This window comes from Tenrec ecaudatus, chromosome 7 (genome assembly GCF_050624435.1).
Source record: "Tenrec ecaudatus isolate mTenEca1 chromosome 7, mTenEca1.hap1, whole genome shotgun sequence".
Taxonomy (NCBI): Eukaryota; Metazoa; Chordata; class Mammalia; order Afrosoricida; family Tenrecidae; genus Tenrec; species Tenrec ecaudatus.
Window position 1 is genome coordinate 55,773,319 of NC_134536.1, and position 23,699 is coordinate 55,797,017.

The following is a 23,699-nucleotide window of genomic DNA, read 5'->3' on the forward strand; positions in this document are numbered from 1 at the left end:
AGATCGGAAACACTACCCACTCCTGTATCATCCTGTTGCAGCCACTGTGTCAATCAGCTTTTGAAAACGCTTAGCACCTGTGTAATATAGTTAATGGATATTAATCTCCATGTACCTTCCTTTCATTTAAAATTTCTCATTTAGATCAGACCAAGTAGTTGTCTGACACTTAAATGTACTTGCCTGGTAGCTGGGAACTTTGAAAAAATAACAAATTGCCAAAGCTAGGAGATTTGAAAAAAAATAACATGCCTGGGCTCTATCCCAAAGCAATTAAGCTAGACCCCAAAATGTAGTCAGGCTTGAGAGATGAACCATGACAATATCTGTTCTCCTTAAGTGAGTACCCACGCCCCAGTTTTATAAAGCTGACCCAGAACTGTGCCACCTTACTGATATCTAGCTCTTGAAGAGTGCACTGTGTATAGTAGCCTCTCAGTACATCTTTGTATAACTTAAGTATAGGATGCACACCTTGATAGGAGGTAGGTGGGTGGCACCTTGTCCAGAGAGCTGTACCCATTGGAAATGAGACTAACTTGGCCAAGTGTGTAGCTGAATTGGACGACTTCAATGGCAGCCAACTAGGGAATTTTTAACTGGCCTGGACAGGGCTTCAGGGTACATAGGCATGGAGAGGTGGCTGTGGGGATGAATGGGGAGTGGGTTGGGAGTGCCAGGAAAGTGGCTGATACCACCTTATTGGTATAAACAGGTCATTACATGCAGCTGTACCTGGCCAAAATGGAGCCCTTGAACAGGCTGGATCCCAGCTGCCCTAAGTTGGGTGATGAAACCATGCAGGCCGCCTGTGCTGAGAGGGAAACTTGCAAAGTTGCTGGGCAGGTGAATAAAGATAGGGGGATAAAGGAGAAGGTAGAGTAAGAGGTGGTACAGGGATTTATGTGTGCCCTGGGTGCTTGATCGTTCAAGGCCTGGGATCTCTGAAACAAGTCTAGTGAAATCATAAAAATGGGCCTACTTTCCCTTAAAAATCAAACAAAACAAAAAACCCGTGGGACCACAGTTGCATAGGATTGTAGTTACTGCCCCACAGACACCTGTTATTTTTCAGATCACCATTACAGTTCCCTAACACCCCAGTGAAGTGTCTTATCAGTAACTTCCGTGCTCTTCCTTTCAAACAAAACCCCAGTTGCCTTCCAATAGCCCCAGGTCTTTCTCTTTTTGGCATTTGTTTCTAACAGGTTACATGTTTCCATATGAATTTTTATTCTGTTAAATTAGGTTAATTCTAACATTACTATTAGGTATTTGGGGATAATTATTTCTAATAAGTAGTTTTATTCCCTAATGTCATGTCATCTGTAAATCTGATTTGTATGTCAGGTTAGTATTGAAGTTCTCTCTCCCAAGAGCCTTCCTTTCATACTGACAATGACTTGTAAACTTAAATATCTCAGTTTTCCATCAACTATCTAGTTCACATAAATTTACTTTTTTTTTTCTCACTTGGCTCAGGAAGCACCTGTGTCATCTTTATGTTTTCTATTTTACTTCTCTAAATTCTAATACCCATTTCAGACAAAATTCATTAAAGGGTTTATTCAGGAAGTTATCAAGTTGTAAAACCAGTGAGAAGGGCTCAGGATAGTTGCTTATTGGGACATATTACAAAGTTATTTCCGAGGTGTTAATAAATGCCTAAGGGGCCATACTACTCGACTAGAAGCCTCAAGCTGAAGGCATTTAGCTCAAACTCCAGGTGTGGGTCAGCAAACCCAGCTTCTTGAACTAAATGCCCAGAGGGACACCACTCCATTAAGCCTCAGCCCAAAGGCACTCAGCCCCACTTCTGTGGATCAGTAGGCCCAGCTTCTCCAATTAAGTGTCCTGAGACGCCCCACTCCACAAGTCAGCCTCCTGCACAGAAGCCCTCAGCTTTACTTACTCCATTGGTTGGGGAGCCCCCCACTGTTCCATGCTCTGGTTACTGGTTCTGCTGCTGTTTCCCCTGGCTTCTGGTTCCAGGAGGTGCAGTGGCCAGGGATCTCCTGTCTAGAGGATATGCTTGCTCTACTTCTGGCTCTTGCTGGTAATGAGATCCCATGTCCCATTTCCCCAAGGACTCGTTTTATATGCAGCAGGACGGTTGGTATTCCAGAGAATTATGCTCAGTTACACCCAGGTGAATCCTATCAGTATCTTCCCCAACCTCTTACAGACCCAAAGGAACAGGTCATTTTCTGGGGGTTAAAGACTGGTTAGAAGAGCCACAATAAATTATTCACTGCCCCTGAAGCACCCTTGACACTTCTAGGACTTAGGATAAGGTGTCATCTCCCTATTGAGGGATAAGAGAAGTACTCACCTTCTTCCCAAAATATAGCTATCGTTCTTTCAAATTCTTGTGTCAAAAATGAGTATGACTTCATAGTGATTCATCTCATTTACTTCTTTTTTTTTAAACGTTTTATTAGGGGCTCATACAACTCTTATCACAATCCATACATATACATACATCAATTGTATAAAGCACATCTGTACATTCTTTGCCCTAATCATTTTCTTTTCTTTTTTTTACATTTTATTAGGGACTCATACAACTCTTATCACAATCCATACATATACATACATCAATTGTCATTTACTTCTTTTGATCAGTCCTTGTTCTTGTAAGTGACCAAAGATATTACTTTAATAATAGATTGGAAAGGAGGGTTATCATTATTACTAGTACTATTATTATTAAAGTGTCATTTACTTACTACATAAGACAGTATTCGAATAGCTCTAAGATAGAAACAAACCAACATGTGAGCAAATAAACAAATTATGGCATATTTATACAACAGAATAGCACTCAAAAAGCAAACAATAGGAATGAATCTCAAAGAATGTTAAGACTCCAGGGGGGGGGGGGGGAGACTCCAGACAGAAGAGTGTACGAGCTCGGTAACAGGACAACTTATGGTCATAGAAACCCTAGAGCCCCCTGATGGTCAGGGGACAATGGAAAAGAGACATGAGGAAACTTTCAAGGTAATAATAAATGCTCCATATCTTGATTTGGATGATGACATAGGTATATCCACTTGTCGAACTATAAAACCCATGCATTTTATTGCATGTAAACTACCTCAAAGAAAAGCAGATTTAAAATACTGAAAATTAAAAGAACTGAAACTATTTGCTCATCTTCAGTCATTTGTACTTTGCTCATTCTTGTACTTAAATAAACATTATAAGCTGTATTTTCAAATTCTTACTGCTGTACAATCTTGGAACTCCTTTTTTCCCCCCTTTAAATGTTTCCTCATCAATTTTAGGCCAAACTTGTTCTCTCTAAAGATTCCTTCACCTACAGACTCTCAGGATCTGTCATCCTCTGGGCACTGAAGAAGTGGACTCTGCTCCAGATACTGTATCTTGTAAGTAGTGCTGACATTTTCAGTGATATCCTCTCCCTGGGGCACTCTTAAAGGATTCCTGATGGTGCCGCCATTAAAAGCCCTCCGTTGCTAACCGGAAGTTCCATCGAACTTTGAATTCACCAGCTGCTCCTGGAGAGAAAGATGTGGTGGTCTTCTTTTGTATAAATGTACCGCCTTGGAAGCCCTAGAAGCAGGTCTGTTACACCCTAAAGTGTTGCTATCAGCAAAGACAGCGAATTAAGAATATCTGAGCATCCTGTTCCATTTCTAAAAATTCAGTTGTCCACAAAATGTATCTCTGAACTTTCTTACTCAAGCCCTTCTCTCTGACTTCTTCCATTCGAAGCTGCTCCTCTGCATTACCTTAAAGCAGCAGTTCTCAACCTGTGGGTCGTGACCCTTTGGGGAGTCAAACGACCTTTTCACAGGGGTCGCCCGATTCATAACAGTAGCAAACTTACAGTTAGGAAGTAGGAACAAAAATAATTTTATGGCTGGGGGTCACCACACATGAACTATATTAAAGGGTCATGGCATTAGGAAGGTTGAGAGCCACTGTCCTAAACCGATTGTTAGACATATCAAGTTTTTGCAAATAAGCTCTCATTTTCTATTTATAAACCTGCAGTGTTGGATTAATAAGTAGGAAAATATAAGTTCAGCAAACTGAATTGCCAAAAAATGTAAATTACATACAAAGCATTCGGTTAGAGGTTCCATTCATATTTTTTAAACAAGTATATTTTTAAATGTTTTATAACTTTGCTGAAACCCAAACAATAATGTATTCATAAAGGGAACTGAGGTTCTCTTAATTGCCAAAAGCCCCGTTTGATGTTCACATGGAGTAAAGTGTGGGATGTGCTAGTGTTAGGTTTTCATCTCAGGGAAACTGCTCCCGGGCTGTTACCTTCAGAGGTGCTTCTCAGATCACACCCCACCCAAACTGCTCCCCCTCCCCCCTTACCCCAGCCAACTTCTTCCATGAAACAGGAAGACTAGAGGACACTGGACTGTGTACTGTTTCCTCATGTTTAGGGTTGGAGGAGGTGGAGTGGCATATATCTCTCCTCCACATTGAAGCTGGGATAAAACCTGTAGGGGTTAGGCTTTGGTAAAGTAGTTACCCTGAAGGGTAGGTGGTGGTTAAGAACAGAATGTGCATTTACTTTTTCTTCCCCCCCCCCCCCCAGCCCCCGATGGAGCCACAAGGGGATCTTTCTCTTAAGCTCTAGGGGGGCTTCTGGAGATAGTTTAGAAAAGCGTTCCCTCCCTTAGAGATGAGCTTCCAGGAGCTGGTTTCTCTCAAGCTGGTCCACTTCCATGTCTAGCAGTTAGTCAGTCAGTCTTTAAATCTTCCTACCTGTTTCTGGGACCAGTGGTTCTTGGTAAGTGAAAAGTCGAGATTTCCCTGTCTCTCCAGTTTGGGGAGGGGCCGGTGTTGGGTTGACTTGTGACCTCTATTCTCTGATGAATGGATCTAAGAACTGTTGGTTTTTAGGGTTCTGACCTTTTGATTTGTTGTGATGATAAGGATGGTGACCAAACAAGCTCTCATACAGCAGAATGGAAACCAGGAGTCTTTATTTTAAACAACAGAGGGTCTCCAATGCCTCCAATGCCTTTAATATTTACTGCCTGAAGTAAACTGACTGTAATTTTCTTCAGATGAGTGGACCTGCCCCCCCCCCCATACAAAAATAAAACAACCCACTACCATACATTAAATTCCAAATCCTTACAGGAGACAGATCTAGGGTTTCCAAGACCTTAATTTTTATACCAGCAGCCTCATGTTGCCCCATGGGGTGGTAGTGGGCTTGATCCACCAACCCAACGATTAACCCACTATGCCACCAGGTGCTTTTCAAACGTTTTCGTATTTTCTGGAATTTTAATTCTGAGAACTTTGATACTAAGAAATGTAGGGAATAGATATTTATAGAGGTGGAGATATGAGTCAATAGGTGATTACTTTTGGCAGGTACTTAGTATTTAATTTTCATTGTCTTCATCAAACTGATTTCTTCTCAACATGCTATAATTAAGAATTGTGTTCAAATGAGTTTGAAAACAACCATGGTATCTAGCTTCTAATGTCGACAACATTTTTTAAGTCATGGCCAAATTTCTGTTTGCTCTTTGGTCAGTTTTGATTAACCCACTGCTATCAAATCCATTGTGACTCATAGGAGCCTATAGAGAAAAAGCTATACATCTTTATAGGAGCAGACAGCATCATCTCCTGAGGAGTGACTGGTGGGTTTGACGCCCTGGCCTTGCTGGTAGAAGTCCAGTGCCGAACTTACAGCTCCAACAGGGTGCCTACGTTCTGAAGAACCCTATCCAGTTTCATCAGCAATGAGGGAAAGGCGCCAAGTAATTTCAAGCTGAGTGCTGAGCATTAACAATCATGAACAACAATAGGTCTATTTATTAATGACTTTAGGCCTTCCAGAAGTACAGTTGTTAAAGGTTATAGTTAATATTTACAATCTTGTTATTCCAGAATCTTCTATTTTTCTATGAAATTTCTATTTATTTGTATCAGGATCTTCTTTATAAAACTATCTCGGGCTGAGCAGGTCTCCTATGTCGTGGCAGTTGCGTGGCATTGATTGTGACGCAGCCGCCCCCATGATATAGTAGAGCTGTGTTTCCCGGGGTCTCCTGGGCAGGCCTCTTTGTGGGAGCAGACTGTCAGGCTCTTGTGGAGCTGACCATGGGTTGGAACCCCGACTTTGAAATTAGCAGTCAAGCATGTAACTGCTGTCCCAGCAAGGCAGGCTCCTCCTTCATTCCTACAGCCCAAGAATTCTAGGAGTTCTCCTGTGTCTTACAGGTTGCTGGGAGTTGGAATCAATTTTTTATTTGTTTTTAGTACTGTAGATAAATGTAAATCCTAGTATAAAATAATTACCAAGTCATATTATATTAAAACTCATTTTGCTAAATATACATATCAGCTCCTGTCATCCTTACAACAATCCTCTAATATGATGAATATTTATTTTATATACGAGGAAACTGAAATGACCTGTCCAAAACAGCTAGTAAACGGCAGAACTGAGAGTTAAGATGTGATCTAACATGATTCAATTATTTCCATAATAGGATCTACCATGAGCAGTCAATCAATTGTAAGATTAGAGTGGGATGCAAGACTCTTACTCTGATCATAGCAATTGAAAGGGCATTTCTTTAGGAGTGTAGCCTGCTTCCAATGTAAGTGGACACTGTGGAAAAGTTTACTTTCTTTTTGCTGGGTGTGGATCCCGCATCTGACTTCCAACCTCCAATTTTTTGCACTTACAACAGTGGCCTGTATTGCCAGCCAATGCTGGGAGTCATTAGCAGCCTGCCATTTACCTTCCAAACGTGGCTTAATACTCTCTGCAGCCAGAAGCCTGCCATCTTATCCTGCTGAACCTGGGATCATCAAACCCCTGCTGCTAAGAGAATCAAAAGAAGCCTCCAATCTGTCACCTGATCTAAAGACTTGGAACTTGCCTGCCTCTACCACTGTGTGAGCCATTTCTTTAACATAACCCTCTCTGTACATATATGCTAGGAGCAATGTTGGTGTAGTGGGTTACACATTGGGCTGCTAACTGAAAGGTCCACAGTTTGAAACCACCGGAGGGTACTAGGGAGAAAGATGAGGCTTTCTACTATTATAGATTATTATAGATAATGGGTCACAGTCTTAGAAACTCACAGAAACAGTTTTACCCTATTCAGTAGGGTGGCTCTCAGTTGGCATTCATGCTTGTTTGTTTTTTGGTATATATGTGTCTATGTCTATACACACACACACACACACATACACAAGCTTCACTAGCTTGTCTTTTCTACAGACCTAATCTAATACAGTCATCATACAAAGGTATGAGGTCATTCAGGTCAAGAATTTAGTATCATTTCCATTATGATTTGAAAAGGTAAGCCAATAATTTTTTTTGGCCATTAATTCTCAGGAATCCATTATAACCAAATCTTAACCTGAGAAAATAAAATTTTATAACTCATAGCCCAAATGGAATGAACATAGATTATAATCACATTTCAATAATAGAGTGTCAAGTTTATGGTGAAGAACCCTCCGTCCTGCTTTCAATGAGTGCATGGTCTGCCACTCATTGCTGGTGAGTTGATTCAGACTCAAAATGATCCTAAGGTCAGAACAGAACTGCCTGAGAGTTTCTGACACTCAGAGGAGAAAGAAAGCCCTATCATTCTCCCACAGATCAGCTGGTGGGTTTGAACTGTTGACCTTGTGGCTAGAAGCCCGATTCTTAATTCAATATGCCACCAGGGCACTTTTTTGGTCTGAAGTTGCGGTATTTCCTTCAAAGCAACACTGAAAGCAGAAAACTTGTCACATTATCATTTTACAGGCAACTTCCGCCATCTAGTGGCCAATAATGGGACTATAATCGAGAACTATTTTAAAAACTGGTTCTTCATGCAGATGTATGTACCTCCCCATAGGGGACGTGCAGGAAAATTTGTGGGAGCGATTTTGGTTATTACAATGAATGGGGGTGCTACTAGTATCCACTAGTCATTAGGACTTCTAGACATTTTGCATTGGGAGCGACAGTATCTTACACAATCGTCCAGTGTCAAAGATTCATATAAAAAGAAAATCCCTTTATTATAATGTAAGTCTAGAACCAAACGTTATTTTTTCATATAAAAACATTTTTGCATTGTTTTAGTAAATGGTTAATTTTTTAGTAAAATAAACCTTTTTATTGTGACTTGTAGGGAAGTTTACAGAGCAGGCCTGTGTTTCATGTAATGATGCATACACATTCTGTACACTGACTACAGTCCCTACAGTGCAGCATCACTTGTCCCTCCCCCTCCCCGTGGTTCCTGTTTCCATGTGAACCTGCTCCTTGAGCAAGTGCTACCCTTTAGACCTCAATTGGTGGGTTCTTTTTTTCCATCCAATCAGGCCTATGACCTGAGTAAGGGTGGTGTTTTATTACTGATTTATTTATATATTTTAATCATTTTATTGGGGACTCTTACAGCTTTTATCATAATACATATGTCCATCCATTGTGTCAAGCACTTTTGTACATATGTTGCCATCCTTCTTTTCAAAACATTTTCTTTCAACTTGAGCCCTTGGTATCAGCTCACTTCCCTCCCCCTCCTCTACTCTCCCTCCCTCATGAACCCTTGGGAAATTATAATTTTCATATCTTACATTACTCCTTGGCTCCCTTTACCCACCTTTCTGTTGTTCATTCCCCTGGTGGTGGAGTGGTGTTATATGTGGATCATTGTGGTTGGTTCCCCCTTTCTCCCCCACCTACCCCTGCCCTCCTAGTATGGCTACTCTCATTATTGGTCCTGAGGGGTTTATCTGTCCTGGATTCCCTGTGTGGTGAGCTCATATCTGTACCAGTGTACATGCTCTGATGTAGCCGGATTTATAAGGTAGAATTGGGGTCATGATAGTGTGTGTGGGGGCGGGAGGGGGGAGAGTTGGGAGCATTAAAAACTAGAGGAAAGTCGTATGTTTTGTTGGCACTCTACAGCACCCTGACTGACTCCTGTGACCCCTCTCAAAGGGGATGTCTAATTGTCTACAGATAGGCCTTGGGTCTCCACTCCACCCTCCCCCTCATTCACAGAGATAGGGCTTTTTTTGTGTTGGGTCTTAGATACCTGATAATTGGTGGATTGTTCTAAGGAATACAGACCTCTCCCTAATGTTGTTCATCTTATAGGTCTATGTGTGGCTGTAAATTGAGCCACGGGGTGAGTTCAGTTCCAGGTGTGAAGGGTGATTAAGAGCCATAGGCCCGAGGTCCCAACAAGTAAGTCTGGCCTTTTTTATGATTTTTAGTTTTGCTCCACATTGACAGTAAGATATATCATTATTTAACAACAACACTATTGCTAATTAAGCTCTGGCATATACTTTCTAATAGTCAGAATTTATGTTTATACTTATTGGAAGAACTCGTTTATGCTGTGACAACTATACACAGTAAGCCAGGGTATGGAGGGGAAGAGATGGGGCAGAATGACAGAGAGATTGAGATTTAGGTATATTAAGGAATTGGCTTACACAATTGTAAAGACAGGCAAGTCCAAACTGCATAGGGTAGACAAGCAGGCTAGAAACGCAGTAGTAATCCTATGTTGTTGTCTCAAGGCAAAATTCCTACCTTCTTAGGGAAACTCCAGTTTTTGTACTTTTAAAACCTGCAACTGATGGGTCTACTATATTGTAATGGGTTATTCAGATGGCGTAAAAGAAAAAGAGGTTCCTTAGACCTAGGAAGCAGGGCATTAAAAGCATCAGCAATACTCCACACAGAATCCATAATCATCATTCACCAGCTCATTCACTATGCATTTAATTTTCCTTCTACCTGATCTTGGGTTAGTGGCTTATCTAAAGCTGTTCAGTTGGCCTCTACTCAAGGTGACCTTGTCATGCAGTGAATTATGTAATACATCTCTTTTAACCAGACCCTGTAACTCTCACCAAATGACTTTTTTCCTGAACAGTCTGGGTAAGAGAAAGTGGAGGAAGATCCTCATAGGATTCTATGACTCAGTTGAGTGCTTCCTTGGGGCTAATTAAGATTGCCATCCTTCTGGTGTAGAATGAGCCATTTCAGAAGCAGGGATGGGGGGATCTCGCTGCCAGCAAGAGAGATGAGCAGCGTTGTGGTATGTCTTTCTTCCTGCAAGATCCTGCGCAGTGAACCTTCATGATCCGGGACGCAGCTATGACACCAGAGGACTGACAGTAGCAAAACCAAGAGCCAGACTGAGTCAGAGCAGTGGACTTGCAAGCCCACAGAAGTGTGACAGAGGGACCTGGTGCAGGAAGCCACCTCCAGAGGGAGCCAGGGTACTGACTCATAGAGTTCAGTGCCAATAAAGGCCCACTTAGCCTAGGCCTCAACCTGAGTTTAGGCAGCCCCCTGAATGCTGCAAAGCTCATGGGCTTTGCAACGTTGCCTGAGCAGAGCAGAGCTGAAAGGTGTGCGGCTGGGAGGCCTGCATACGGACACAGCAGAGAAGAGGCTGTCTTGACTGAACAACGGTATCCTGGGCATATCTCACCTGAATTATAGTCTGTGAACTTCCCTAAGGAGGCCCACAATTCTGTGTGGCTACTTCAGCTGAAAAGGAGCTGCGCTGTGGGAAGGGCAGTTGGTGTCAGAATTGGTAGGAAGGCTGGAGCCAGGAGCCATGTCTGATCTCCGCCTTCGAGGACTCCGCCTTGGGCAGTGCGGTGTGAAGTGTAATTCTCCTCCCACCTTGCGAAGTTATCGGATGCTGGAAGATGCCACCGCCATGCCCGCCTTTCTCATGTCTGTACCATAGGACTGGGCTGTTGACATGCACAGGGCTTTCAACGGCTGATTTTTAGAAGATTACCAGCTTTCCCTGCCGCAAGTTAGCAGCTCTGTTGAAACCTGCTCAGCACCATACTATTTCACAAACCTCCACTGACAGGTGGTGGCAGCTGAGCTTGAGGTACAGTGCTTGGAATTGAACTTAGGACTCTTTTGGAAAGTGAACATTCTACTACTGAATCGCTACCACCGCCTGTGCTGGCTCGCTCTGTCACCATTGCCATCAAGTCGATGCTGAGTCAGAGCAACCCTAAGGGGCAGGCCAGCGCTGCTCCTGTGCGTTTCTAAGATTGTAACTCTTTCTGGGAGTAGGAAGCCGTTTTCCTCCTGCAGAGCAGCTGGTGGTATCCAACTGCCGACCTGGAAGGATGGCAGCCCGACTCATCACTATGCCACTGGAAGTGACTTGGAGGTGGCTTCTTCTGACCTCCTCTAACTTCTTAAGGTCGGGGGAGAATTAAACTGGAAATCCTGCCTGAGCCCAGCGGTGAGGTCTCCGGGTTATTGAGTCAGCACCATCAGAAGACCACCTGGCTTAGTCCTTTCCCAGTCTCTGCGACAGCCTCTTTTTGTTGATGACAAAGCACTGTTGCCTATAGCTGATGACAGCATTGTCAGGGAAGCATAAGAGTGAAATAAAAATATTGGTAGGTGACAAAAGACTCAGCATGGCTGTGGTTACTATTTACTGATAATGTTTAAATATGAAAGATCTGGTGAGAGTTCATTATAAACATAGTCCAAATGGCAAGAGGATGTGGCATTTTATGTATTTTTTCTTATTTTCTTTTCTCTTTTTAAGTTTCTCTTAACCCTAACCCTAATCCTAGGGCTGTGGCATTTTAAAAGTTGAACATTTTAAACGTCATGCTATTGCTGTCTTACATGTGCATATCCTGGAGAGAGATAGCACTGACAAACTTCTAGAAACTTTATACATGTTTTCTGAAAATATGTCTTAATAACATTTTGTCCACGTAAATTTGATCTAGAAAAAGTTAAGCACCTCTCCTTATTTGACATTTCTTCCCATAAGACTCATAACCTATCGAATCAGCCTAAATTATTTGTACTTCCTTTTTTCTTTGCAAGGTCAAAGACAAATCCTTTATGACTTACCAGAGTTTTGGGGGGGGCGATGATATTTTTGGGGGGAATGAGATTTTGAAGATTTGAGCTAGAGCTAGATTTTGAAGATTTGAGATTTGAGCTAGAAGGAGGACTGAACACTTGATTAGAGGACCATTGTTATAGAAAAACAATACTTAATATCCATGTAACCAAGGTGATAATAAAATATATTAAAAGTAAATATAGATGGTAGAATGGCTATTAAAAATATAACTCTTTGAAAATTGAGATTACTTGGTTCCCTGCATTTTGTAAAGTATTATCAATTAAACACTTTAGAAAGCAAAAAAAAAAAACCCTACATTTCCTTTTTTTTTTTTAAGAAAAGATATTCCTAGGAAATCTAACCCAAACGTTGAAAAACAATCCAACGTTCTGTAATTCGGGGAAAGCTTTGGCAAATAAGACTAATTTAATATTGTTGGTTTAATAAAAACAGCTATGTCTCTTGAATTATCAATGCTTATTTATACGAAGCGTGGCAAATGTGCTGGCTCAGGGGTGGAATTCTTGACTTCTGTGTGGGAGACCTGGGTTAGCGTCCAAGCCAATCAATGCACACACTGTGCAGCCGCCAACCGCCTGTCTCTTGAGGCTTGCAAGTTGCTGGGATGCTGATCAGGGTTCAGAGGAGTGTTCAGAGCCAGGCACACCAGGAAGAAAGGCTGGGCACTCTACTTCTGAGAACCAGCCCCTGGTAACCCTGGGGGCCACTGCGGTCTGAGCTGCAACCAGTCACGTGGGTGGCACAGCGTTAGACTGCATTTTCTTCTGTTGGACAAGAGACTGCCATAAGTCCAGAGTCAACTCAGTGGCAGCTAATAAACAAAATTTTATTTAAGCCCTTCTAAAAAAATAAACTCACTGCCATCCATGCAGTTGATGCTGATTCATAGTTACTCTATAGAACAGGATAGAATTGCCCATTAGTTTTTGAGACTGTACTGTATATAGGAATTGAAAGCCCCATCTTTCTTCCTTGGAGCAGCTGGTGGTTTTGAACTGCTGACCTTTCAGATCACAGACCAACATGTAAGCAACCACTTTAGACATTGAACCAGAGGATCGTGGGTTCTTTTCTCTCCCTTTAGCAAGTGGACATCGCCCTAAGAATTTTCACTATCTATGGGGATGGGAATGAGAGTAGATAGAAAAATGAAGGCTAAGATCTTTTACCAATTTGGGATGGCCACCGGGTCTTCTTGATAAGGGTAGCTTTTAAGTTTTGTGTCGGGTTCCTCAACTGTTGTTCCAGCTCACAGCAACCCTGTAGGACAGAGTAGAACTACCCTGTGGGTTTCGGAAGCTATAAATCTTTATGGGAGAAGAAAGCCACGTTTTTCTCTGGGAAGTTGAAACTGCTAACCAGATGCTTAGCAGCCCAAAGCATACCCCATTATGCCATCAGGGCTCCTGGTGGCACGGCAGTGTCGTAAATGGGGTACTGGAGCTTGAGAGTACCTGGGTTTAGATGGTGACTCCACCATCTGCTGTGTGATGTTGGGCAGGTAATTCAGTTTCTCTTGGCCTTAGTTTTTCAAAGGCAGAATAAAATAGGAGTCACAATATTATCATCTGACAGATACGAAGATTAACTAAGAGAATATACACACGTGTATATACAAAATATTAAGTAACTAAGTTAGTGAGTCCAAAACTATAAACCACATAATTTGAAAGGAAAAAATGTTTTTGAGAGGAATATTGGGGGATATTTCATAAACTTCCCCAAATTTATACTTTAGCAAAGTCATCTTTATTTGACTATCAATTTGTATTTGAAGTTCTACTAAACTTGTTTGCTGGCAAATGACAATTATCCCATACATTTTCAGTAGATGTTTTCCAGTAAGACTTTGGATACTATTAGGATGCTAAAAGCTAGAGAAATTTAGGATTATGAGGTGGTTAAAGAAAGTGAGACAGGAAAGAGGAGGAGGCAGCTTGCTAATTAATATATGTATGTCATTATGGGCAAATTAACTTCTCTGAGCTTGCTATTGAATATAAGTATGAACACCTGCAAGTTAGCATGCTGGTCTCATGCTTATGAAATGTAATGCATTTCCATTGCCCATGTATCTAAATGAGGTGGACTTGAGCGGAGTTTCAAAAAATCAGATGTGGGGGGTGGGGTGGATTATTATGAGTGGGAAATTTTTCAGGTGGCATCATTAGCCAAAGCTGAAACCAACAAGCCCAAACAACCTGTTGCTCTCATGTCGATTCCCACTCCTGGCAGCCGGGATCTCTCACGCAGGACCACACACACAGCTGGTGACAGGGATATTTCAAGTAGTTGAGATAGAAGAGGCCCTTTGGTACATCAAGAGAAATAACTGTGTTGAAAATAGAGAATAACTTTTCTTCAAATATCTGCATTTTCTCTGCACTGTAGCTCCTTGTAATCCCAGGGAGTTGCTCCTTCAAAATGGCAACGGATTGTTTTGTTTTTGTTTTAAGAAAAAGAAACAACAAAAAAAACCAAGAAAAAGAAAACACAATAGTGTTAAAGAATGACTCAGCCTCTAAATCAGTTATAGCCAACTAACCGTTGGTTTATTTTTTTACAAGCAAGATAAATCGATATATTGATTTCCCTCCCACAAAGACCAGGTTTAATAAGGGAATAGGGCAGAGAAAGATGAGTGTAGTTGGGGAAGTGTGCATCTTGTTTGCACATTCTTTGTAGGCTAATTGATTAGCTGGCAGCCCAGCAGGTCAATTTGGATAATAGGTCTTTGTGTAGGCCCCTAGAGGTACAACAAAAACTCAATTGTCTCTGACTTCTCCTGAAAACCCTTGTGAGCTAAGCTAGGAAGCTGTGTGACAGGTATTTTCTCTGTAATGGCTGCCATTTTCCTTCTATGAGCACCTCACCCTCAGCTGGGATGATTTGGCTGGCATTTTTTTCATTAGAAGTCTCATTATACAAGTCTTCTCTCTAAATCCTTAATGACTGCTTCCTTATTTGGAAGTGATTAAATCTGAGCCCTTATTTGGAAGTGATTAAAATCTGAGGTGCTTTCTGAGAGCGTTTACAGTAAAAAGAGGTAGAATCGTAGTGTTTTCTCCAGTATGAATCTAAAACAGTAAACATCAGTACGCAAGGTCTAAGCTTCCCTGGGCGGTCTTCTATTTTTCTAAAGCTCAGGATTCACACCAGTATCTCACATCACAGCAGTCACAGCCCAACAAACTAACACACACAGATGCAGCGGCATCACTGTTGTCTTAATGAATTCTCGGAGCTAACCGACTGAAAGAGATGATAGCTAAAACATCTTACTTTACATAAGCAAATATTTGAAGAAATTCTCAATGTCTTAGGGGGCTGCAAACAATTGATGATTGCGTTTTTTTAAAGGTAGTGAATTACCACAGCAGCAAATTTGGGCATAATTTGCTGGCTTCGTGCCCACAAGCATTATGCAGCAGGAATTCCTTTCATATTAAGAGTATAACCTGAGGATACACAATATGTGATATGGATCATTTTAAAGGGTAAAATGTCCCCAAATGATATTTATTTCCGTAATAAAGGCAAAATCCGTCTGTCTGTGTATGGGTGGGGGGGAGGGGGTGGCATTGAGAGGAAGGACACTAGTGATACAGCAAAAACGCAATTGTCTGAATTTTCCAGAAAACCTCTGAGCAGCGAAAATGCCACCTTTTGCAACGCATATTAACTAAATGAAGAAACATCATCTAATTTAGTGGTTCTCAACTTTCCTCATGCCGCCGCGACCCTTTCATACAGTTCCTCATGTTGTGGTGACCCCAACCATAACATTATCTTCGTTGCTACTTCATAACTGTCATTTTGCTACTGTGATGAATCGTAATGTAAATATCTGCTATGCAGGATGTATTAAGCGACCCCGTGAAAGGGTCATTCCATCCCCAAAGGGGTCGCGACCCACAGGTTGAGCACCGCTGATAATTGCTTACTAGACATTGGCTTAAAAGGACATAAACGTTAAAATCGGTAAGCCAGGCGTCAGGGATCCCTTTATCTTGTCATAATGAGTAGCGTTACCGTTCCCACGGCTCCTAACTTTCTCATCGTATTTCACACCGCAACGCTCCAGTCTCTGAAAAATCAAGACCAGCGCATCTGGATTCTTTGGCGAGAGCCAGGACTGTACAAAGGGGGAGGGCGTCCGAGTCGCGGGACCGCTGGACGCAGCATCAGCCGGGCTGCTTTCCTTCCGTTGGAATGCGAACACCGCCGCCGGCCCGGTTCTCACCTGTAGGCTTGGGGCCTACCTCCATTGTGTAAATCAGATATTTTTTTTCCTCTCTCCAGATTGCACACATCTCCCGGTACACCGGGACCCCGGCACACGCCGGGATGATAAACGCGGCGACTGCGGAGGGGGGGTGGGGAGGTAAGTTCTCGCGCGGCTATGAGATGCGGCAACCCTGACGTCACCCGTTGCCATGGAAGCATCAGCTAAAGAAAAGACCGGTGGTGCGAGGGGCTCATTGGTGACTGGCGCAGCTTCCAAGAGGACAAGGACGAGGGACGCTCCGCTGTCGCTGACCTGACCGCTACCAAGATGAGTGGCCTGGATGGAGGCAACAAGCACCCGGGCGATCTCGCCGCTACCCCTGACGATGCCGCGGGCAACCTGGACCCGCAACCCCGCCAGACGGTCCAAAGAGATACCGACATGGCACAGGTGACGGCCGACATGGCTGCAGTCACCTTGGAGATGCTTGCAGGTTCCATCGAGTATGGCTTCGCGCTCCGCTTTCGCCTTCCTATTACCTGCAACCAGGGTGCGGCCAAAGGTGTGCAAGATAAAGCGCCATCTCCCTCGGGACGCCCGAAAACGGCTTCTGCCGCCGCTGCGTCCGACCGCAGCCCGAAAAAGGGTCCTCTTGGTGGCGATCTGCGCAGCCCCGCAGGGGAGAAGGCCCCCGAAGCCTGTGGCGCAGTGGGGCTGGGGTCTCCGATGATGGCTGGAGCCAAGCCTAAGGAAATGACGAATAAAAAGGGCGCCACCTCCGAAGCCACGGAGAAGAAAGAGGTAGACGGGGCGGTGGAGGGAAAGAAGGTGTCCCCGGAGGAAAGAAAGGCAGGAGGGGAGATGGAGGAGGAGAAAGGGGCCAGCGCCCCGATGGTCAATAACGGCGTGGAGTCTCTGGAGGCCATTGACCAGGAGCTGTCCAACGTGAACGCCCAGGCTGACCGCGCCTTCCATCAGCTGGAGCGTAAGTTTGGCAGGATGCGGAGACTCCACATGCAGCGCCGGAGCTTCATCATCCAGAACATCCCATCCTTCTGGGTTACTGCCTTTCGGAACCACCCCCAGCTGACTATGATGATCAGTGGCCAAGACGAAGACATGATGAAGTTCATGATCAATTTGGAGGTGGAAGAGCTTAAACAGCCCAGAACCGGCTGCAAATTCAAGTTCATCTTTCAGGGCAACCCCTACTTCCGAAATGAGGCCCTGGTCAAGGAGTATGAGCGCAGATCCTCCGGGCGGGTCGTGTGTCTTGCCACTCCTGTCAGATGGCACCGAATGGATGAGCCCCAATCCCACATCCATAGGAACCGGGAAGGAAACACCATCCACAGCTTCTTCACCTGGTTCTCCGACAACAGCCTCCAAGAATTCGACAAGATCGCTGAGATTATCAAAGAGGACCTGTGGCCCAACCCCCTGCAGTACTACCTGATGGGTGAAGCCGCCCGCCGAGGAATGCAGGACCCCGGGAGGCAGCCACCTGAGAATCCCCAGTCCTTCAGATTCCAGTCCGGCTAACTCCTGCCCTTGTGAGAAGCGTTTTGACAAGTCTCCTCACCTTTGCCTAGCCAACCGCATTGCCATCTTCTTTAAGCTTTCTCGTCCTTGTGCGCTGTCCGGTGGTTCTTCAGGACTGCCACCTCTGCGTCTAGACTCTGTGTCACCGCTCTCGGCCTTCCCTGCTTTTCTGCATCGTGTTACCTGTTTCAAACCTGTGGTCTACCACCACTCAGTGCCAAGCCCATGATGCTGTAGATATGCACTGCCACCCTCTGCCTGGCTTGAACCTGTGACTGACTGTGGTTTTCTCCCAGTTGGTGAATGTGGTTATCAAGTAGGAAGCGTGATTGATAGGTTTTTGCCAGCATCTAAGCCGACTTCATGCCTTATGCTAACTGTGCTCCTGCCACTCATGTACTCTCCAACGAGTTCTTGCAGGTCACCACTGCAAGAAGCTAATAGAAATGATGCCAGCCATCGACTGGGCTGAAATGGAACATTCCATGCCTCCATCAACTGTTGCCTCCCTTGGCTCATGCCATCTACTCTGCTGCTTAACTGGCGGCTGCTAGGCATGAATGAAGTAAACGACAAGTGTTCTGTGATATCAAATTGGTTATCCTGTGCCTCATGAGGTCACTGCATCGTGACCAGTTACTGGTGAGTCTATGAGGGCCTGTGCTATGGCCTCCCCTCACCTGCTCTTACCCTCTGGGTAAGCTTTGGCCAGGCCACCAAGTTCTGCCTCCTCAGTATGGTCTGTAGTCTCAGACTCCCAGGCAGTAGCCCCTCCTCCCCAATACCCTTCTTTCTCTTTAATCTTAACTAATTAGTCCTAAGCCTACTCTGCCATTAGGGCAGGCTAAGTAGTCATATGTGACCAGGGGGTGGGGGTGGGGTCCCTTTCAGCAGCCTGGCTTTCTGAGCCCCAGGTAAAGAACCACCCCCCCTCCCCCTCCTGGACCTATTCTGAACATGACAAAGGGTACCAGGAGGAGGAGGCTACCACCAAGAGAGGGGTTCCTGGCCTGTGGGGCCTGTTAGGCTGCTGCCCCTCTCTATTTAAAGCAGTTAGAGCTCAGAAACAGAAAACAAAACCAACAAAGCAGTCCTTTTGTTTGATTTGTTCCCCCTTGATTGTGCCCAGAGGGAGAAAGAGGTACTATAAAAATATACTTTAGTTCTTACTACCCTCATCCCTCATACCCCCTCACCCACACCCCCAACCTTTGTACCCTTTTTCTTTAGCCAAGGCCTAAGAGTTCCAAAGGGAGACCTAGAGGTAAATTGCTAAGTCATGAGCAGTGTCCTTTTAGGCCACCTTTGACAACCCCACCCCTTTCCTTTATCCATGATGCCAAAATCTTCTGTTTCTGGAGCTTTCCTTTAAGAAACCTGGAAAGAAAGAACGGATTCACAGCAAGATTTGATTTAAGGCCAACAAAGCTAGATTCACTCCATTTTCCTAAAGATGAGGAACATTTATCTTGGGCCTTGGACTACTTAAAGGTATAAACCTCCACTCCCAGGCAACTTTGTGTTCTCTAAGCTCTGAAACAATACAAGCCCAGAAGCAGACCCCTGCCTGCAGGGGAGAAGGCTTAGAGAGCTTGCAGGGCCAGTGGGGGAGGGAAGACCCCTGGGGCTGTTGTCCTAATGGGATGGGTGGGAGAATCTAAGGAGTTAGGGTGGAATAGGGTGCTTGGAAAAGGGTTTCCTCCAATGTACCCTAACTTCTTGGATTCACCAGTCGGTTTTTGTAAATAAAAGTGCAAATCTTGATGTTTTCTCTTTATTGTTCTAGGAATTCGTTTTTATATGTAGTAGGTTAGTGGGAAGCACTCTTTATGTCACTGTTTTTGAGTAAAATCCTATTAATTCTTTACTCCATTTCTGTACCGTGGGAAAATTGAAGTTACAGACCTGCTTTTTGCTTAAAGTTGAGAATGTTTGCAAAAATACCAGTTTTGTTTTCCCTTGCAGTACGAAGACTTGTGTGACTCATCACTTACTTATCTGCTTCTTTTGGTCTCTGTTTAACTATAGCTCTAATATTAGAAATGTAACTCAAATAATGTGATCCTTGTAGACCCTGAAGAGTTTGGAAATTGTTGCTATGTCTCGTAATTGTAATCTCAAGAAGAAATCATTTTTGTCTTACTTGATAATTTTTTGCCCACGTAAAAATATTGTACTCGATATGTTCCTAAACCAGTATAAGTACTTGTGAAATTACTGTTACATTAGATGAAATTTGTCTTCTCCCATGTACTTGAAGGAAAATAAAGTTTGTCACTCTGTTACATTTATTTTCATCAAAAATAAAAGTGAAAATTAAAATTGCCTGCTTTGTCTCAGTTATAAAATGCGGGGAAAACATTAAAGTCCACAAATGATCACAGGAAGCATTGTTCCTAAGGTTAAAAAAAAATAAAGGTAAGAACCACAACACCTTCTTAATGATTTTTTTCTTGTTTTTTCTTCCTAACCCTAACCCAACTTAATTATTTTGCTTAAAAATTATAGGTCCAAGTGTAATTATATAATCATGAACACAATATTTCCTATATAACCAGTGTGGGTTTTGGGTGGCAATTGAAGCCCCCCTGTACTGATTTAATCATTTTAAATAAATACTATTTACTTTTTTTTTCACATTTTATTAGGGGCTCATACAACTTTTATCACAATCCATACATATACTTACATCAATTGCATAAAGCACATCTGTACATTCTTTGCCCTCATCAATTTCAAAGCATTTGCTCTCTTAAATACTATTTTCAGAGGAAATATTTTTCATGCCCAGTTTATGAATTTATATTAACCCTGTTCCTGTTCCTCTCATTTTCTTCTCTTTATGTGAACGCTACTACTCAAATTCTTTTCCTACAACAGTTCTTCAAATGAAAGAATAACACACAAAAGCAGGTGGGGGTGGTATCTAAAGATAATGTCTAGAGAAAGAGGGTGCTATCATTTTACGATAATCTTACTCTTCCTCAGCTATTATATGAAGGTTTGGAGACAAACAGTTCTGCATCTATAGTCTCTGAAAAAGAGAGGCCTATGGATGCGGTAATGTATATAAAAGTGACCAAGTATTTTTTGCCATCTGAACAATTTAGACATAAAATGTCCACAGCTACTGGTCTGAAAAAGAAGTTCATGTAAGCATGGGAGGGTGCTTTCAAAGGTTTGTGGAATTTGAAAATGTTAATCGACTTTTCCATGAACTTTTTGAAAGCCCCTAGTACAGTCACAAACGTGCTGGTACTTGCTGTACATCTCTGCAAATTCACTCGCTATGGTTTAATTACTAGAATGGGAGAGCACTAGTGCTATATAATGAGTTAGCCATGGGACTGTTAACCAGAAAGTCAGGGGTTCAAACCCACCAACAACTGGATAGGAGAAAAGAAGGCTGTTTGTCTCCACGAAGATGGATAGTCTCAACACCCTAAGGAGCCATGACACCTCTACCTGAATCCTAAATTTCGCTTCCTGTGTTCATTTAGCTATCTCAATTCAGTGATTGATTTCTATATTGTCAGTCACCGCTGTCCCTTTTCTAAACTGCTCTGGACCAGAAAATGCCACTCTATTGTTGCTCTGGAAAATTTTTTTCTCAGCCTTGATCCCACCAAGAATATTTATTCCAATAGCATGGTGCCATTTTCATTTGTCACAGGAATATGGCTACTGTTCTGTTTGGTCTAATAAATGAGTCATTAAATTAGACTCATTTAGGCACCCCATAGGGTTCACTTACCACCCAATTCCTTCACTCCCAGGGCCTGCTTCCAAGCCTGCAACCCCTTTGTTATTCCCTCTCAGTCATGTTTCAGATCTCCAAACTCAGGAGGGTCTCCTGTCCTCTGAAAAGAGGCAATACTATTGTGGTCTGCAGAGGCTCTCTTGCCCTGTGAACAGTAGTGGCATATTTCTAAATAATTGGTCTGGTCTGCTCTCAAAAGGATTTCCTTGGGCTTCCTTTCGAAGCCTGAGCATTCAGTTCTGGCTAGACAACTACAAAGAGCTCTTCTGAGCCTCCTTGCAGACCCTGCGCCCTGACCTCAGCTTAACCCTGCTCCTTCCTGCTTTAGCAGCAGCTTCATCGCCAGTTCACTCAAACAAGCTTCCGAAATGAAAAAATTTATGATTTCCAGCAAGAAGACATTTACCTATCTTTTTAATCACTACAGTTCTCACCCACGGAGTCACATTTCAAGACCAGCTATCTGATTGTGTTTCAGGTACACATTCCTCGTCTCCACAGTCACCTCGACAGAGCCGAGATGGGCCAGGCACTTGCACCTGCACTCTCATTTTACCTTTGTAATTTGATGGCACTTTTAATTTGTCCATTTCAATAGCTCAGACAGTAGAGGCTTTGGAAGTTGAATTGCCCAAGGTGAAAGCCACTTAGACTTAATTAAATTTTCTGATCTCAAACAAGGGCAACTTTTCTAATTATGTTACAACCCTTTGTACTAAGCTTGGCATTAAGAAAAACACTCCTGTTTACACAGGTGTGTCCAAGCACTGGTGGCACTGTCAGATAAACCCTGCTTCCCTCTGTTAATGCAGGTTTGGTGGTTCGATCCCATCAGCCATTCTGAGGGACACGTTTGTGGTTCTCTGCACCCACAAAGATTCACAGCCTTGGAAACCAGATTGAGCATCAACATGAGGAGGAGGCAGAATCAACATGATGTCAGTAAGTGTCCATTACACCGGTCTAATCCACAACCCAGGTGCGGGTGACACAGCACTGGGAACCTCCTGTTCTATTGTGCATGGGGTTACCTTGAATCCGGGGCCCATGTGTCTGATGCTCCCAACAGCTTTCAAATCTCACGCTTCCCTGGGTGGTGTAAGCAAAACATTCAGCAGGTTCTGTTGCTAACCAAAGGACTGGAGGTTCAAATCCACTCAGAGTAAGGCCTCACAGTGTTTCCAAAAAAAATCAGTCACCGGAAACTGTGAAGTACAGTTCTACTCTGACGTACATGGGGTAGCCATGAGTCATCCTGTTTGGTGTCAATTACTTTTAAAATCACAAACCTCTGATCTTGTTTGAGATGCACACTCCTGGTTTTCAAAATCTTTCCAGTAGTTTAGACAGTTCAGACATAACAGGGTTATTTTTAACCCCCAAATGGCCTTTGAAAGAGGTGCTTCTTATCACTTGGTTCAATTAATATGAGATTAAGTTGGTACACTTACCACTTAAAACAGTTGATTTGAGATGCCATTGGCCAGGCATTTAAGACAGTAATTTATTCCTTCTCTTTATTAAACTTCATTAAACATTACCTTCAAGAAAATGCAAAGGCCACAAATACTTCTAAAAAAAGTATAAAGTACTGTTTCTTTCAAATTTAACTTTTAAAGACTCTTTATTGTGATTTGGTTGAAGGCGGTTCTTTGTTCATTTGTCTGTCTGTCCTTCAATAAATGTTGCCCTTTTGATCTTAAATGATTGACTGTTCTGACAGGGTGAGTTCATTCCAGACCTGAAAAGGGACGAAGGGCCACAGTCTTGGGTGTCCTAGCAGCTGATCAAATTCTGTTCTCTTGCACATTCTCAGACTCTCTCAGGACCTTCTGCAGTGGTCCTTTTCAGAACAGTTGGTAGTAGTAGCTGGGTGCCATCTGGTTCTGTGTTCTCTGGGTTGTGGAGACTAATGTGTGCAAGGTCCATTAGTCTATTGGACTCGTTGTTTCATTTTTTTTCTGGCAGATGAGACAGACCAATAGCAACTTAGATGGCTGGTCACCAGTTTTAAAAACCAAAGTAGCACTAGAACGTTGTCAATGTGAGCTATGTTACACCATCTGACCTTGTTGCCCCGTGGTCCTCAACCCTGAAGCCTAGCAACTCATTCTTTCAAGGTGTTTTGGTTATGTCTAAGAAGGTTTCATAACTTGGCCCCCTATATGCTTCACTACACGCATGGATCTATGTGCAGCAAAGGTAAATACATATACACAAATATCCTCTGTCAAACCTC

At 43.1% G+C, this 23,699-nt stretch overlaps 1 protein-coding gene across 1 annotated transcript; it reads left to right on the forward strand.

Annotated features, from left to right (window-relative positions):
- Positions 1–15,747: 15,747 nt before the first annotated feature.
- On the forward strand, positions 15,748–19,910 carry TSPYL4 (TSPY like 4). Its single transcript, XM_075554649.1, has one exon. It carries the CDS (start codon positions 16,486–16,488, stop codon positions 17,698–17,700), a length of 1,215 nt encoding a protein of 404 aa, XP_075410764.1. The 5' UTR covers positions 15,748–16,485; the 3' UTR covers positions 17,701–19,910.
- The last annotated feature ends 3,789 nt before the right edge of the window (positions 19,911–23,699 follow it).